The sequence below is a fragment of the Lepidothrix coronata genome, unplaced genomic scaffold (genome assembly GCF_001604755.1).
Source record: "Lepidothrix coronata isolate B3197 unplaced genomic scaffold, Lepidothrix_coronata-1.0 Scaffold177, whole genome shotgun sequence".
Lineage (NCBI taxonomy): Eukaryota > Metazoa > Chordata > Aves > Passeriformes > Pipridae > Lepidothrix > Lepidothrix coronata.
Window position 1 is genome coordinate 1,017,373 of NW_016690357.1, and position 17,395 is coordinate 1,034,767.

At 36.8% G+C, this 17,395-nt stretch overlaps 1 protein-coding gene across 1 annotated transcript in view; it reads right to left on the minus strand.

The window, feature by feature from the left end:
• VWDE (von Willebrand factor D and EGF domains) overlaps window positions 1-12,237 on the minus strand; it is a 33,398-nt gene extending 21,161 nt beyond the window's left edge. Inside the window, exons 1-8 of the mRNA XM_017830368.1 lie at window positions 12,178-12,237; window positions 9,142-9,373; window positions 7,026-7,103; window positions 6,021-6,280; window positions 4,480-4,569; window positions 3,166-3,310; window positions 2,295-2,509; window positions 1,896-1,969 (exon numbers count right to left, since the gene is read on the minus strand). Coding sequence (XP_017685857.1) covers window positions 1,896-1,969; window positions 2,295-2,509; window positions 3,166-3,310; window positions 4,480-4,569; window positions 6,021-6,280; window positions 7,026-7,103; window positions 9,142-9,373; window positions 12,178-12,222 — 1,139 coding nt within the window. The 5' untranslated portion in view covers window positions 12,223-12,237. The remainder of the gene's footprint in view (window positions 1-1,895; window positions 1,970-2,294; window positions 2,510-3,165; window positions 3,311-4,479; window positions 4,570-6,020; window positions 6,281-7,025; window positions 7,104-9,141; window positions 9,374-12,177) is intronic.
• Between the last annotated feature and the right edge of the window lie 5,158 nt (window positions 12,238-17,395).

The window sequence follows — 17,395 nt, forward strand, 5'->3', positions numbered from 1 at the left end:
AGAGAAAACAAACAGTACAGCCTGCAGACTAACACACAACTTATCCTGAAGAAACACCATCATATCTTCCTCTGTGCAGCATTAAATCAAAAAAAGAAAAAAAATTAAACCTTATTTTTACACCAGAAAAATAAGGAATTAAAGAAGTATTAGAAGTGGAGTATATGTAGACAATGGCTGTGAATGGAAACATAACCATGAAGCCTTTGACATTCTTTGATTTTTTTTTTAACACTGCATATGACAGGGAACTGGAGGGTACTTCTCAACCTTTCTGTTTCTGCAACAGTATACCTATGCAGAGAGAGCAATAAGATGCACAGCAGCGTGCATGTGGGGGCAGCTGCTGAAAATTGCACAAGTACCCTTGACAAAATGATTTTGAAAGTCACATCTTTTTTAAAAAGGTCTGCTTTATTAAGATGGAGATGGGGAGTGCTTATTCCCAAAGAATATTTAAAATGAAAACCATAAATAGCAACTTGCTTTTTTTCCTTAGGGTTGCCATCTGTCCCCTGAAGCAAGGTTAAAATAGCCAATTTAATGATTGAGCAGCAAGAAAGAAAAAGAAGAAAGAATGGAAAGAAAACCCCCAAACTTTTGCTGTGAGTTTAACAGCCTCTTGGCTATAAATGGCATTTGACAGTTAATTGTAGACTGGCAATTTGCTTTGTATATAATGGGCCTGCAGACAAACTGCAGATGGCTGCCCTACTGGGACTGCATAAGATTGTCCATGATTCAGTGCAGACAGTTCCTTTTCTATTTGTTTCCTCAATTTGTAAAATAAAGTAGCAACATAGTTTATACTTAAAAAGAAAGTTCTTTCCCTGCAGCATATGCTTTCTGACAGACCACATCACAGTAAAACACTGCTTCACAAGGAAACTTGATCACAATGCATCCACAGTTAAAATGCTCAGTGAAGACATCCCTAAAACTTCTACTGAAGGAGAAAGTGCAAGATCAGGATAACTCCATTGACTTTATTATTACTAGTCACAGTTCTGCCAGAGAATCAATCACAACCTTCATTTTTCCTTCTGTTATCAAGTTCACAGGAGTGGAGCTGTGGTCTGAACATCCTTATTTGAAAGCAACATACCCTCTTTCTTTTCGCCCTGCTACTTGAAGAAATGTGCTTCTACTGAACAGAGAATATGAAAGTCTCAGGCTTGGAGCATGTGTTTGTTCAGACATCTTTTGAGAATTAGAAACATTTTGAAAGAAAGAAGCATAGCAAAACCACAACAGCTGTGTCCAAGGAAGTTGTCTTCACTTCAAAAAGAAGGCCAGTGACGTGCAAGTGACAGTACTAAGTGCTGTCAATGCCACTATTGCTTTCAATGCCACTAATAAACTCAGCAAAATGCTACACAGACAGTAAAAAGCTTCTAGGAACTTGATCCTTACAAGGATTCAGATACTGACACACAGAAATAGGGAAACTATGCCGTTGATTGGAAACACCTTTGCATTAAAAGTTTTGTCTAATTAATCATTTTATCATGGTTCATATATGAGCATTACTATCTTTCATAGTCAACAGACTGCACAGCATCCTCTCCTCTCTTGACATATGGCTCTAGAAAGTAAAATAGTCTATTTGTTTCATTCTCTTGCCACAACCCCAAAGCTTGCCTTTAGAAATGCAAATATTACAAACCTCATCATGACTGGCAAGCTTTTTTTACAAACTGAAGCACATTTATCCTTATTGTCAAAAAAAACCCCAAGAAACTTCAGTGCTGTTACAGAAAACTACATCTGACTTGTATCACCAGCAGAGATTTGAAATAAATATATAAATGCTTAAATAAATAAAACAGCCCACCAAAACCATCCACAAAAAATCCCCACATGCTTTAAGTTAAGAGCAGCAATTCAGTAATTACCTTCCATCAAACGTAATTATATGAGGATCAGTAAATGAGTAGCAGTAGGCAGTGGGTAGATCCTTAACTGTAATCTTCAGAATAAAGCAGCAAATAGTAAGCCATGTCAGATTTGGAAATAAACAGACTCAGGTACATTATTTATCTTAGTATACTAGTTCACATTCTAATACAGATATTATATTATGCTTTCAATCAAACTGAGTAGTTATATCAATACTAAAATGTAAAAAAAATTAACTTAAATGAAAACACAGAATTTAAATGAAAATAAAAAAATTAAAACTGACTACTTAGAAATCTTGGTGTGAGTTAGGAAGTCATGACTGAAATAGAAACTTCATTAACATCAGCCATACTTCTGGTTAGTTTATGGAGCTTAACATGAAGATTTTCAACCTGTGTGCTTTCTGGAACATAGCCATTCCACAGGAAATTCTCACTGGGTATAGGTTCAACTGCAATTCTGGTAATTCTGTCTCCATCCTGCATGAAGTCTGTCACAGCAGTGAAATAAATTACAGCTTGACTACAGATTCCATCATTGCAGGGTTTCTGGAGAAGATCCACATGACAAGAAGAAAGAGCCAAGTTTAAACCTAACTGCTCTTTACCTGTTTTAAAGAAAATACATAATTAGTGAATTTTTCCTCTAAATAAGTCACATTTTGTATACTAGTTTTAATATACATAATAACTTTTCTACGTACTCTTTCATAAATTAAAATAATTATGCTTTTTTCTTGCATTTGGTCATGCAAAACCTCCTCTCTACACCTTCATACACACCCCCAAGAAATTGTTTTTGAATTTCCCACTTCGATAGACTAATGGAAATCATGATAGGCTTGCTAATGTGACATAAAAATAGTTGTCTGCTCTTCCTGGTTCATGGGACTTGTGCTTGAGAAAGTACTACAGAAAATGTCAATAACAGTAAAAAATGAGGACTTTGGTACTGCATATATAGTACTTGGAAAGCAACACGTAAACAAAATTAACTGAATTAAACTTTACAAGTATTAAAGTATTCTGTCTATTCGAGTTAAAGAATGTGGCTATCAACAGCTGTAAAAAACCACCTAACTTCAACAAGTAATATGGTCATACTCTTCCATACTTTCCGCAGAATCATATACAGCTTGTGAACACTTTAACATTTTAGAAAATATTTTACAGTGTAATAGCTTCTCCAAGAAAAGATACAGCAGGAACATTTAGAAAAATATATTAAACATACAAAATGCAACGAAATCAGTGTAATACTTACCTACATCAACACTATTTAATGTCAGTGAGATTTTGCAGTCACTTTCAAGATGGCTAAACTCAGGACAAGGAATAGGAATGCTACTTTCTATTGTCAGTCTGTATTCCTTCCCATCTTCTGATATATCATAAGTTTCTGGATGTATCTAACACAGAAGAAACTCTACTTAAAATGCATGCTTTGTGAGTAAACTGCAGCACTGCTTACTAACCAGCTAGGAGTGCTTGTTTACATGGGCTGAGGAGCAGCAGCATGTTGAGAAAAGATGGGGATGCTACAGCCAGAGCCTTCAAGAGGTGGGAAAAGGGGCAAGGATAAGCAAAAGGCAAGATTAAAGGCTAGATAGAAACGTACGAAACTAACACACCACATTAACCCCACAAAAATGTATTCTCCATGTAACTCCTGGAAGCTAAGATACAGTTTGGTGTACTGTCTTGGGGGAGTGGGGAGGGAAAGAGAGGGAAAGTTACCTACAGGAAACAATTCCCAAAAGAGTCTGAAAGCACCATATTTCTCCTGGGATTCTTCTCCATCAGCTTACAATACAGCTCGCTAAAGATGTATAATGGAAAATGCAACTAGAGATCAGTAACAGGGGCCTACAGCTGAGCTTGGTACACTGGGTAAAATTCTGAACTCAGCCTCACAGGGCAACAAAAATAACACATTGGGCCTTTGCAGTGTACACTTCAGACCTGCACTTACATGACATAAATCTGGGCCCTGATCCTGCAGAAACATAAGCTCAGGCTAAGTCAATAAGACTATACCCAACACGTAAGGACATGCAGTATGTCTTTCCTGGACTGGGGTCCCATTCCTGGCCAGTGAATGGGTCCCTACAGATGTATCCACAGAACTCACAGATCATGTCCCAGTTTCCCCCTTTAAGCCCACATCAGGTTGGCCTCACCTTCCCTCACTCCTGGGAAGAAGGCCCAGCCTAGACTGTCCTGTCAGTCACATGCCATAAGAGCCTGTTGGCAAAGGACAACATCATGCCAGAAATGGCAGCAGTATTAAACTAATGGACAACAGTGTCCCTGGGCTCAGGTCTGAGCCATGGCTCTCCATGTTTATAAACACTGGGCCAGAGTTGGCTCAAGCTGCTGGAATCCAAGGCTTGCACTACATGTGCAAGGTGCCAATTCAGCCTTCCTGCACCTTGAGTACACGAAGAGCCGACAACACGCTCTATTAATTCACAATTAATACATTTTAAGTGCCTTCTAGTCAGAGGAATGGCTGCTGTAGCAATACTCAAAGATTCCTACGACAATAAAGTAGAACATAATGTTTTTTAAAAATTACCTTAATTCCAGCAAAAAATTCCTTGCTCTCAACTGAAGAGCTTTGTACATCTGGCTTCTCCATGAAAAAAGCAGAACAGCTACAGTAGACCTGTAGGGCAAAACCAGCAAAATAGAATACATTTTTGGTATGAAGCGGTCAAATAAAGACAAAACCCAGTCACCATGGGTCAGTTCAATGGATTCGTCATGGCCAGTGTTCTGATTGCACCAGAAGTTACCAGTTGCCAGTGGTAATTGGTAAATACAGCATAGAAAAAAAACCAGAAACAGATCGAGCTACCTAAGACCTTTTCCTGGCGTACACTACCAGTGGTGCAGAGACTTCTTGAACTAAAAGCTGCATATAAGTCATCCTTTTAACGAATACCTGACTCTCCCCAGATTTAAACATTTTTTTCTGGAGCATTTCTGCAACCCATGATGTCTTGCAAAAATGTGTTCTACACTTGACAACATGTTATTTACTTCTTTTTTTTTTCCGTTTCACATTTTTTGCCCTTTAGTTATTTTTTGTGCCCATTAGGTCTTAGATTATGCTTTTCTGATGTTACAGGCCTGGATAATCTTTTTCAAGATGATGAATTCGCTGTGATTTCCCTCCACTGAACTAGTTCCCTGATACTAGACACTGTGGGTTTGCTTCGGTTTTGTGTTTGGCTTCGTTGTTTTATTTTTTAATTTTGTTGTATCCGTTTTGAGATATGTTGACCACATGCAATATTTCCAATCCTGTAAAAAACCAAAGATTCATAGCAGCAGCAGGTAACTTATGACTGTGTCTTTCCCTTTGACTGTCACTGAAGTCCCTGAATGATTTTTAAGGATTTAACAATTGTTATTGTTGTGCATAAGCTATCTAAGCAGCCTGTCTTTGGCTTGAACACACAGATGCACAACAACCACATGTTTTTTTTGTTTTTATTTTGGCCTGGAAAAATAACCTGTATTTTGTAAATATATTTATTGATTTTTCCAGTGCTTCTCAAAGTTACTATGAAAGCCTGTGTCTTGATTCTGCTACCATGAAAGGTAATGCAGGTACTCACACTGAGTAATTTCTGATGGCAGAAATTAAACCATTTAAATACAATCCTAGAGACAAAACCATTAAGCAGCAGCTCATTATTGATTCAGAGAAAAAAATCTATTTAATGAATCAACAACACAGCTTCTCATAACCTCTGGCTCTTACAGCCTCTCATTGAGATGCAATTGCATCCAAAAATCCTCCTAATTTACAGTATTGAATTAAAATCACAGTAGAGGGTGAAGAAGATGCAACGTTAATAAAAATTTACCTCCTGGATGCATACTACATTGTAGTGAGACAGTCTCAAAACCTTAAAGGAAGTGGTAATTACTGATATGTTCTGTGGTATTTACACATTCATATGGGCACTGTTGGTGTAAACAAGTAGAGGCAGTAGGCTTCTTCCAGGAAAAATTATACAGCATGGTGCTGGATCTCTGATCACTTTTAGTGTCTACTGGGTCATATTTACAAAGTTACAGAGAAATTATAATTAAGTGTTAACATACTCTGTCTCCAAGTCTGACGTTTATCCCATCTAGTTCTAGAAGTGAGAAGGTATGAACTGCTGTTTCGTGTGTAAGTTCTTCTTTGATACCTTCAGGGGAAAGTCTTGACCAAGTTACAATGAATCCAACAGAGCTGTTTGCAGAAGGAACGCCAAAGGTACACCTTAAGTAAATGCTGCCTTTGATCATCTCTGCTACAACTTCAGGAACGGATGGTAGTGGTGGTGACACAGATGGAGCTGATGTAGCAGCCAGGTTACCTAGTTCAAACAGAAGTGCGGTTTGTGCTTTTTATTCTGCACAAAATCAGTATTGGATAAAATGACACTGACTACCTTTTGCCAGTTAATAAACTAATAATATTTACCTTTTTCATATGTGGAAATATTACATAATTTCATAAGAGAATCAAGAAAAATGTGTATCTTCCTTTTATGAATTGTTAAATGGAGAAAAACTCCTTATGAACCTTTTATTATAGTCTAGCCAATAGGAAGGTGCTAAAGGGGGGGGGGATTAAAAAAAAAAAAAAAAAAAAAACATAAGCAAGGGAATAAAATACAATTAATTATTTTACCAGACAGGAGACAGCAACATGCAAAAGAATTTGCCTCAGAGTAGAATAATTTCACTACTTATAAAGAAAGTGGTGAAAAAAAGAATAAAGGAAAAGAAAAGGGCTATTTAGAAAGGAACAGAATAAGCAACTGTAGATTTGCAGATTCCTCTTATATTGTACTTCCAAGAATCAAATTAATCTGTAAATCAGAATTATCACAATTACTTTTTAACATTTCAGTGGTTACTCAAAACATTATTCTGAGAAAGTACTTTTGCAATCCAGATTTGTCTGACATTACCTCCAAACTGCTCATTTTGCAACAAGCCAAGCAATACTGTTGATAACATGAACATGTTTTTATTCAAGACAGAATATGACTAAATGTTGACGTTATTGGGTCACAGATGCACAGAAAATCTTGAAAATCAAAACAAAATACTCACTGCTGCAGGCACCTTGAAATTCCATTCCCTCAGGATCACACATCTGTGGCTTTGCATCTGAAACAATCATAAATTGTTCTTACATTGTATATTCACACACATACAGTGTATGTGCTCCAGTGCTCTTAAATTATTGCCCTATATTACAAACACACCAAATATCACAAAACACTAATTGAAGTGCAAATTTGCAGAACAGAGGCAATCTTGTAATCTGATCCATATATAACTATGGCAGCAGTCAGTACAAAGGCTTGTGTTGGAAATCACCTCGGAGAGAGAGTCATCATGGCTAGGCTTCGTGAACAAAGATTTAGGAAGGCTCTATCCACGTTTGTTACAAGCACGCTGGTGGCTTATGAGGCCAATACGAGACAGACATATCCAATTGCAGGAGAGAGAGGGTATACAAAACATTTTACCACCTCTGCATCTTTTACTACTGATGTACTCAGCCAATACTTATAGATGTTGTTACTGAATAAAAAGGAATTAAACTATTCTCTTGAATGTATATTTTGCCTTCCTAAATCCACATCTAAACACTTATTCATTAACCGCAACCCTGGACAGCCAAATTCAGTGCAGACCTGCTTTGAAAAAATCCTCTTTCCTACAGGGGCCTAAGAAAAAGTGCTTGTGCACTGCTATTGTTTTGTACTTTGAATACCATAAAAAAATAAGTGGAACTTTGCATTTGTAATAGGAGTAGAAAGAGGTTAGTCACTCCACTCAAACTACATAAGAAGGCCAGCAACAACACTAAAACTCTCATTCACCAAAAAGAATGAAGACTTCACTGTTCCACACTTCACAATTCAACATCTGAATTCCCTAGCATGTAGAGGACAGACTGTTTGAACATTTGCATCAAGTATTTACAGCTATCAAGTGTGAAAGAGAAAACACAGTACACGTGGTAACCTAGATACTAAAAGTAGCACATCAGTACAGTGCACTTCATGCAAAAACATCATCTTATACGAGTGCTTGTAAACTCAAAATGTGTTTCAGATTTACAGCATTCAGCAGAGCCAAATAAGAGTTATGCTTTTTGCCTGCTTTGTTTTGAGACAGTAAAAATTTGCTAGCTTGCTGCCTCTCTGGTTTTATATCTTCCTTCCTCTTCACAAGCCCTGAGCCAAAGTAAATGCAAGTCCTACTGTGCAGGAATTCTTCATTGTTTCAGTCACATGCACGCTGAAACCTTGGAGAATGCTTTCACAATTGGACCTAAAGATGTAATGTTAGGCCACAAAGGCACCAGAAAGCCAACTGGCAGATTTGCTATTAAGCTTCTGAAAGTAGTCAGTAATAGAGACTATGACTCAGAGTACTGCAGTATATGATGCATAAAAATATTGCTAGGATTTTCACTATGGTACATTATATGAGCTAGTAAGAATTTCCTACTGCACTAATTTGTCCCTATTTCACAGTGTTTCCCGGTATAACTGTAAGGATTTAACCATGCCTTACTTAAGTTATCTGAAAAATCTGGCATGAATAATGAAATACTGAAGTTTTGAGCTGTGAACAGCAACAGACTTCTGCAGCACAAGGGTCCAAGACAACGCGAGACATTGCAAAAAATCTAAATTTCTTTCTCACAGTACTAATAAAGTGTGCATCAGTAAAGTATTTCTGTGTTAAATTTTCTTCTAGCAACAAGGTGTATGCTTCCCAGAATGAAGATAATTACAGTAACAAAAGTATTCTGAACAGTGCTAAATAACAGATATAAACACAGTTTAGTCAAGTTCTTAGGCAAAGCTCACTCCGATACGTAATTCTATGCACGTTCAGTAATGGGTATCTGCAGAGTATGAGTGCCATTGTAGGTACAGTGAATTTTTATTTCCAGATGGGTCTTAATAACCCCACTTCATTACATGGAAAATTTCAGTTCTTAAGTTTTTGAGCTTTGAACAATAGTTGAGTGCTACATGTAAGTTAAAAAGGGTTAAATTGAACCCACCTTACCATTTCAAATCATTCTTTTATTGTATGAATAATAAAAGTAAGAACTGCAAGAAATTCCACTAAGCCAAGTATCACAGAAGCACACTTATAAGCACACACATGCTTATCTGAATTAGAGCATGCACTTTCTCACCTTCTGCACAATAACCCATGCATCCTTGGGTGGGCTGCAGTAAGTAAACAAAGAAATCTCCACAGTTCCTCACCCTGACAGGGATTCGGAAAAGACAGCAGTCTTTTGAAGTGCTGAAGAAAAACTGCCATGTAGCACAAGCTGTTAACTGTTTGATCTCACCAGGTCGAGGCATGGATTCTGACTCCCTCAGAGACAGCCAGATAGGGGCTTGAGTTCCACAGTGATTCATCTTCACCACCAGAAAAAAAGATCAGAAAATGGTTAATGCTAAATCAAACTGTTGCTGTGTTATAACGAGAGGTACATATTAATTAATTACCTGCATGAGCTTTTAGCAAAGTTTAGACAGGGTAATAGAGGGCTTGCTGACTTTCCTCCTCAAGGTTGAATACAAATGTACACAAAAGAGACTTAAGTCCTTCCCTGACTCTAATGAATTTGGTTTTTTAAAGACAGGCTATAATTTATTGTCTGAAGAACTTAACTGGGAGTCACAACTGAGTGTTTTGCCCAAAGAAGGTCACAGTTGTGTTATGGCTTAGTGAGATACTCTGCACCCATTAACCTGCAGTAACTGACTGTGTGAATGCTATCACAGCAAATACAAGGCAGAACATACACACACTGAATATCAACTAAACTGAATATAACACCCTTTGCCACGAATTGAAGGTTCTGCTAATCTCCTGGATTTCCTCTAAAAGATGTGGCCTAACCTGAAAATGCAAGACAACTGATAAGCCCCGTCTGTCTTTCAATTCCTCATCTTTATATACAAATATGCTTGTTGCAACCCCATAACAATCACATTGACTTTGTAGCAACCCTAAATCCTTTGGTGTTTACAAAGCAGTGGACCACGGTCTGTAGTGTAGATGCTGATTGAACAGGTCATTTTAGCAGATTATTGCTCCTTCTCTTGCAAGCAAAAGCCTTGTTCAGTGCTTTTCTTCATGGAGTACGAAGTCTTCAGTGGAAAACTCTCCCTCACCCCTCACTGCTATGGCTATGTCAGGTCTTCACATCAAAGAAGATGCCCTGAAGGCCACAACTTCACAGTAGTACCAACCACGGTAATCAAAGCATAAGTCTGATTTAACAGACACAAGAGTTGATCAGTGGAATACAGAAAAATGAATTACGAGAAGAGGAGACAAAGAGGGAATCTGGTTCGTGGGTTACCAGAATGAGTTAAAGATCAACTCCTGGCTTTCATGTGCTGCTGGAAGCAAACTGAAGAGAAACAACCAGAGGGACACAGCATGTTAAAGCCAGCATTTGGAAAACATTTACATGAAAACTATAAATCTGAAACTGTAAGATTTTGAGACCCTCTTCTTCAGTTTTTGCCTCAAGTATTCCTTTCTTTGACCTGATAGTGCAACAAGGTGTCAGATCAACTTGTCTTTAGATCTCTTGGTATAAAGTCTACTGCAGACTCACTTAGCAATTACTTATCTCTAAATTACACTTTTCTTTCTTAATCTAGAATCTCTGAGCCCACCATCAATCCATCAGAAGGATAGAATTAATAACAAGTACTCAGAAATGGGATGGATTGTTTAAATCTGAATCTTTGACAGAGATTAAATGCAGTTATAATAAACGTTCCCCTAAAAGAAAAGGAGGAAACTTCCTCAACAAGACATCCATTTTAGTTTGTTTTTAATGTTTTGACTTCAAGATTCAAAATAAATGTCTTGGTTTTGTCAACAGATGCAAAAAAGCAGATGTCAAGGAATAAATTTAATTTGCTGAATAAGCTTTGAATCAATCTCTTTCCAACTGCAATTATCCGAGCTCCTCTGTGTTAGGATGGCAGCCTATTTTTAACAATATTTACTAAGCACTGAGAATTTCAGTCAAATTTCTAAAACCTACCTAGATGAAATGAGTAGATATTTTGTCTAACCTCTCTTCTGAAAAACACACTGTTTTTTCGACTGGTTTTCATGCTAACTCTTTACGTAAAAGAATCAATTTTTGAGAAAATACAACCAGTTAATTAACTTTTTCCCTTTTTTTGTATTAAACATAATTGAAAGAAAGTCATTCAGGAATCATACTTTTTGATTATTTTTTTTTTCAGTATAAAACCTGGATAATGAGTAGCCTCTGCAGCACATCCCTCTTAGTCTTTGAGTCAGCTGCACATTAAGGGTACTTCAGTGGTGCTATATAGCTGCAAAGTTTTAATAAATAAATAAAAATAAGACAGGCTGCTATAAACTCAATTTAATTCATTAGTATACTTTAACTGGTTTGTATTCCTTTAGAAGCACTTAATCGATGGGATTTTATTTTAATTTTTTAATAGACTGTGACCAGGAAACTTCAATTTTTTAGAAAAAACAAGGGTAAAATATTCTAATGACATTCTTAGGTTTTTTAAACACGGAAATGTTTTAAAATAGGAAACTACGAAGACATATCTTCTTAGAATATTACAGTTTGTTGTATGCTCCAAAATAAAGAATTACACATCTAAAGTATTAAATATTTCAAGTAGTTCTTGAGTCTTTGGGGGCTTGCAGATGACAAGATAACTCATCCTCAGTTAGCTCTGTTAGTTCAAGTCACTTAGGGAGTAATCCCTTCTCTCTGACATGATCACTTTAAAAGCTCCACAAGTACTGGATTCATGTGGCTTCAAGTTATTATTCTGCTTTCACATGGCTTTGCTAATGGACTGACCATCACATAGTTGCAGCTTTACAACATGATATCCCTGCTATGTTGCCACTGAGAAAATCTTCTTTAGCACTGACTACAAATTACAGTTTTTGAGTGCTCTAGAAGGGATTTAATTTATCATCTTCTGCTATTGCCCATTCAGTGTAAAATTTTCAGTGCTTAAGACTTGATTTTCAAGGTAATGCATTTTAATATAATTAAGTATTTAGAAAAGATGGGTACTTTGTATTCTTCCACATCAGTCTCCATAACCATATTCTCTTTTTTTATATCTATTCTACTGAAAAATTCTTCAGCAAAGAGAGTTACTTCTCAGAATCAAATGATTTGTAACAATACCTCCACGCACTTGGTTGGCATCTCAGCAGGCTTATCAAAAATCATAAAGCGATACCATCCTGGTGTTAGGGAATGGTCACAGATCAAATCCTGAATAGCTGATTGCTGGAGATGGGATGAATCAAAATCAACGCTTCGGTAAGGACTCTGCAGGATCTGATGTCCAGCAGGAGAGCACTCAAGAACTGTGGAGTAAGAGTATTTCAAGTATCAAGCAAGAATGTCTAACAAGTATTTTTAAAAAGATGTTAAGTATTTTTAAGGGAAAATAAGGATGTATCACGATATGGTTGAAACTAATTTTACAGAAAAACATATTGAAGTCTTAGTAACAACAAATTCACGTTAGCACTCTGAAATTTAATAGAATTCACCATGTGGTAACTTTATTTCTTTTTTGTGGACAATACATGCAAATTAGTAACCATTTACCCTAGAGGTAAAAACAGAGGGAAGGAATATGTTTATACAGTCTATCTAGATTTTGACTTTCTGGTTCCACTGATGTTTATTAAACCTAAGAACCTGAATACAAATGGGGTGTCAGATATATTAGAAGATCAAAATCTTACCTGAAGTAAGGATTATCCAAAGTTCTTTTGTAAATAGACTATCATTTTACAGGATTCCAATGCATGAAATTAAGAATTCCCTCAAATGAATGAGAGATAGTTGCATAGTTGCATATAGTTTGTATGTGTACTTGCAGATTATAGCAAAAGTGTGTATGGAAATGGGTAGACACTTGGTTATGCATTTTATGTCAATCTGCATGACTGACAGGCTAAATTATAATAAGGTAAATACAACTGAAAAACTTATTTTTGGACATCTAAGTGACCCTGTGGCCTCAAAAAATATCTCAAGATTTCTGATAGGTAAAATGAAGGATCAGAATACAAAGAAGTTTTATGATAGCTTTTTTTTACAATGCGGACTCATTCAGAAATAAAGCAGAATGCCACAATTTCTGAGTCTGATCTGACAGCTGAGTTGACTCCTGTCAAAGACAGTGACAATAGAAGTTCTGAGTAATGTTATATTTACATGCAACGTACTGAACAGCCATTCTTTCTCAGGAATGTGCTTGGGAAGTGAAAGTAGAGAAAAATAAAGTAGAAGAATGTTTATAAATAAATTACACTTGAAGTATACCTATCTATTTACCTTGCTTTTAAAAATGGATACCAACTGATGCTGACTGTGAACTGAATTTCAGGTTATACTGAATGACACAGTGAATCTTAATTCTTGCTTTCACTATGCTGCTAATGAATTTTAAAATGCAGCTGTAAGCAAAGCTCTCTAATGTCATAATTTGAATATGAATGCTCTGATCTTCAGTTTTCGGTCCTGGGTTTGTCTGTATTTGTCGCATATTTTGCGTGGTATAATTGTGTCACTGACTACAAACATATTTTAGTTCAAATCATGCAATAATGAAAAATCTTCCACATTTTTTGTGTCTTTGTCTAGATAATCACAACTATAAAACAGTTTCCAAACCATGTAATTCTCTACCTTTAAATGGAGAAGAAGCCTTAGTGAAAGAACAGACTTCATCTCTTTTAGCACACAGCATGAGAATCCCATAGTCTTTCAAAGACTGAAGATTTAATCCAATATGGCTTTAGGCTACCCAGGCAGGTAACAATAGCTTTATCTTCTAGCCTTTAAGGGCAGCTGGAAGTCGGTGTGATTGACTGTGCCACCACTGTGCTTCTGAGTTGCTCGTAGTAGCCTGTAGGCTATTCGTGTCCATACAATTTGACCTTACAGAGAACTTACCTCCACTGGAATTTAAAGAAAAGCCCTTGAAGAATCACAGGTCAGTCATGTGTGTTATTAAAATGTTTTCCAAGCAAGCTACAGCACAAGCAGTTTATGAACCATGGTGAAAGTTTCTTCCTGTCCTCTATTTTTTATTGGAATTCTTCCTTTCATAGAGCACCCTCATTAGTTTCCTTTCCTGTAACTGAGCCACTCCTGAAACAATTAATATCTGTTACCTTCTCCATTAATAAATCAAGCTAGACATGAGACAAGTCTTTATTTTCTTTTCCTCCACAGTTTAATTAGATCATCATTTGATAGATCTTTAAAGCAGCTGACTGTACTCACTTGTAATAGGGTTATAAATCCTACTAAAGATCAAATTATAAGTTTCTTATTATGCATATCACTTTAAAATGTCATCCAGCATTTTGTGTATTCTTTCTTCCTTTCTAGAAGTAGGCTAATGTTTACACAGTTATTGTATGGAAACTTCAGAGTTGTGTAATACTGGTTGATGTTTTTTCTCTCTTCCTTTCCTTACACATTCTGCAAAACAACTGAAAATAACTACCATCATCAATAACACAAATAAAAATTACTTTTTTGCACATTTGAGTTTTACACATCTGAAATGCTGTCTGACTCCAGCAACAGCAGAAACAAATAAAACTATCATATTTATGGATAGATAAGGACAAGAAATGAATATCATGTTCTCTGCGAAAAAGTTACTCTTGAAGACCAGATCTGCTCAAACCATGGCATTTAAGAGGATAGTTGGCTAAATTTTCCACTGAAGTCACAATTTACTTTTTCAGGATGCATTAAATAAAAATATATTTTGATATAAACATTCTTTAAAACAATACTCTCAGAATGACGAATACTGATTTTGATGTTGTGCTCCAGAAAAGTTTTGCCTGTGTCTAACACCCAGAAATTTTATAGAATCATAGAATGGTTTGCATTGGAAGGGACCTTAAAGATAATGTGGTTCCAATCCTTCTGCCATGGATAGCGACACCTTCCACTAGACCAGGTTGCTCAGAGTTCCATCCAACCTGGCCTTGAACACTTCCAGGGATGGGGCAGCCGCAGCTTCCTGAGCAACCTGTTCCAGTGCCTCATCACTCCCATTGTAAAGAATTTTTTTCTAATATCTAATCTAAATTTACTCTCTTTCCATTTGAAACCATCACCCCCTGTCCTGTCACTATGTGCTCTTGTAAATAGTCTCTCTCCAATGAGTCACTCCCCAGTGAGTAAAGTCTGACAAAATTATAAGGACCTGAAAACAGTGTCTGATAGCTGGAAAGTGATGAGGAAGGTTACCTGCAGGGCAGGCTTACCTACCAACTCTGCCTAGCACGTGAGAACATTAAAGTACAGGAAGATGTATGCACTACTGCTGTCTTGAATTCACCCACAGTCACGAAAAATTCTAATGTGTTCTGACACAAAATGGAAAACTCATTGTAAGTTTTAACAAAATATAGCATTTAATCACGATTATTCTTGATGGAAATCTTTCCATGTATATGGGAATATTCTTTTTAATTATTTCTTTTTGGACCTTTAAATATATTAGTGATTTTATATCTTTAATTTGGAATATTTGCCATAGAATAAGGAAATTCTAATTATGAAACGCAAACAAATACTTGAGAATTGAGATCATGAAATTCAGGCTTCTTTGCAGATTGTGCACCTCTGGTTTAACTTAACTCAAAGGAGATACATGCAATAGGATACATGTGATCAGGAGAGACTTATTTCTAGAAAGTCAAACTCTTTTTTCTATTTGGAGGTCCAGATACTACATACTGTCTGCTGAAAAAGCAATGTAGCTGTTTCCCCAGAATATTCTATCATATTCTGTGCTTCTTTCCACAAACCCTCCATATATTGCATATAGGTCTCTACTGTTCTTCAACTCGAGTCTCTGCATACCAGGAAGTATTTAATTCTATATTTGCTTTTTCCTGGATGTCTTCAGAATTAATACAGTGAGCTTTACTGGGATCCATCACAGACCTTCTTGGTTCTGCCAGATATTGAGAAATGTGACCCTAGGCTGCAACATTTTAAAGACAAGGATAGTATTGTGCCAGTGGATGAGCATATTGGGAGAGATGTAGATGAAAGCTTTGCCAACACATCAGGGTTTGTATCAAGATTGACATAAACTGGGTCAGCTAATAGGTACTCTGAATACCACACCTTAACCAAAAGTCAAAGAGGTTTCTGAAATTAACAAAAGAGCTCATTTTCCCCAAAGTGATATTTAAGGCTCCTGACGACTGCCTCTGAGGCACTCAGGCAGAAAATTATGCCAAAGGAGGGGCTTTTCAACTTCCTGTTCATATCTCTGTTCCATCCATGTGCAAAGAGGGCTCAGTGATTGTCCACCTGTCCATAATATTTCCACCATGATGGAGCAGTCAATAATTGAGAAATGATGAATGCAAACCAGAGCAAAGAGAAAAGAGCCACAGCAGACCACAGATAGGTAAGGGCAGAGTGGTAGGACTGGCAACTCAGTTCCTCTGGTATAAACAGCTTACCAGTTTATACCTCCTCCTGTCCAAAGGTCAGGGTCTGGCAAGTGGCCTCAGTTAAACTCTTTAGTAAGTGCCCTTTCTGATCATGAATGTGCCTCTTCTTGCATCTACTGACTGCAAAGGAGGCAGCATATCAATATCCCAAGGCAGAAATTAAAACTAGGACTGCATTTAATAAAAGTGCTTAGATGTATTTGTGGATTTAAACTCTTCCAAAATACTAAAATAAAAAGAAGTTCACTTTTTGGAAGAAGTTATCCTGAAAAAAACTATTTAGAGTAACACTTTCAAAGCAAAATATAAAAATTACTGTAACTACTTAAAAGACGCCATTTCCTTGGATGAGACAAATGAGAATGTGAGCAAAAATGTTGTAGCAATGACAGTATTGCAATCCCACTGAACAGGAATATGACTATTCCAATGCACAGAACAACAAAGAAAATCAAATCAACATGAACACATTAATACATCTTTATAAATAGCCTTATTTGATTTGGTGTTAAAAACACTTTTCAACCACTCATGTCCACACCCTAAGTGGTGTTTTGCAAAGGTAGTAAATAATTGCATAACCTCTATAAAAACGTAAAATATATGTTTATAGAACTTTTTGTAGTCGTTTTCAATGTAATACACTATTGCATCTACTGTTTATGTGGATTTTCTGTCCGAAATTTGAAACAGTAGAAACACGGGGTTTGCAGAAGTCCCAGGTAAGGATGTGCCAACGCACTGCCCGTGCTCCAGCACGCAGGGCAAGAGCGCCGTGAAGAGAGAGTGGGACAACCAGCACTCCTGGTCCTCGAGTTTCCCTAGGCAGGTCTTCTCCGCAAGTGCGCTACGACAAGGACAGTTCCTACTCTGTTGGTAAAGTTACG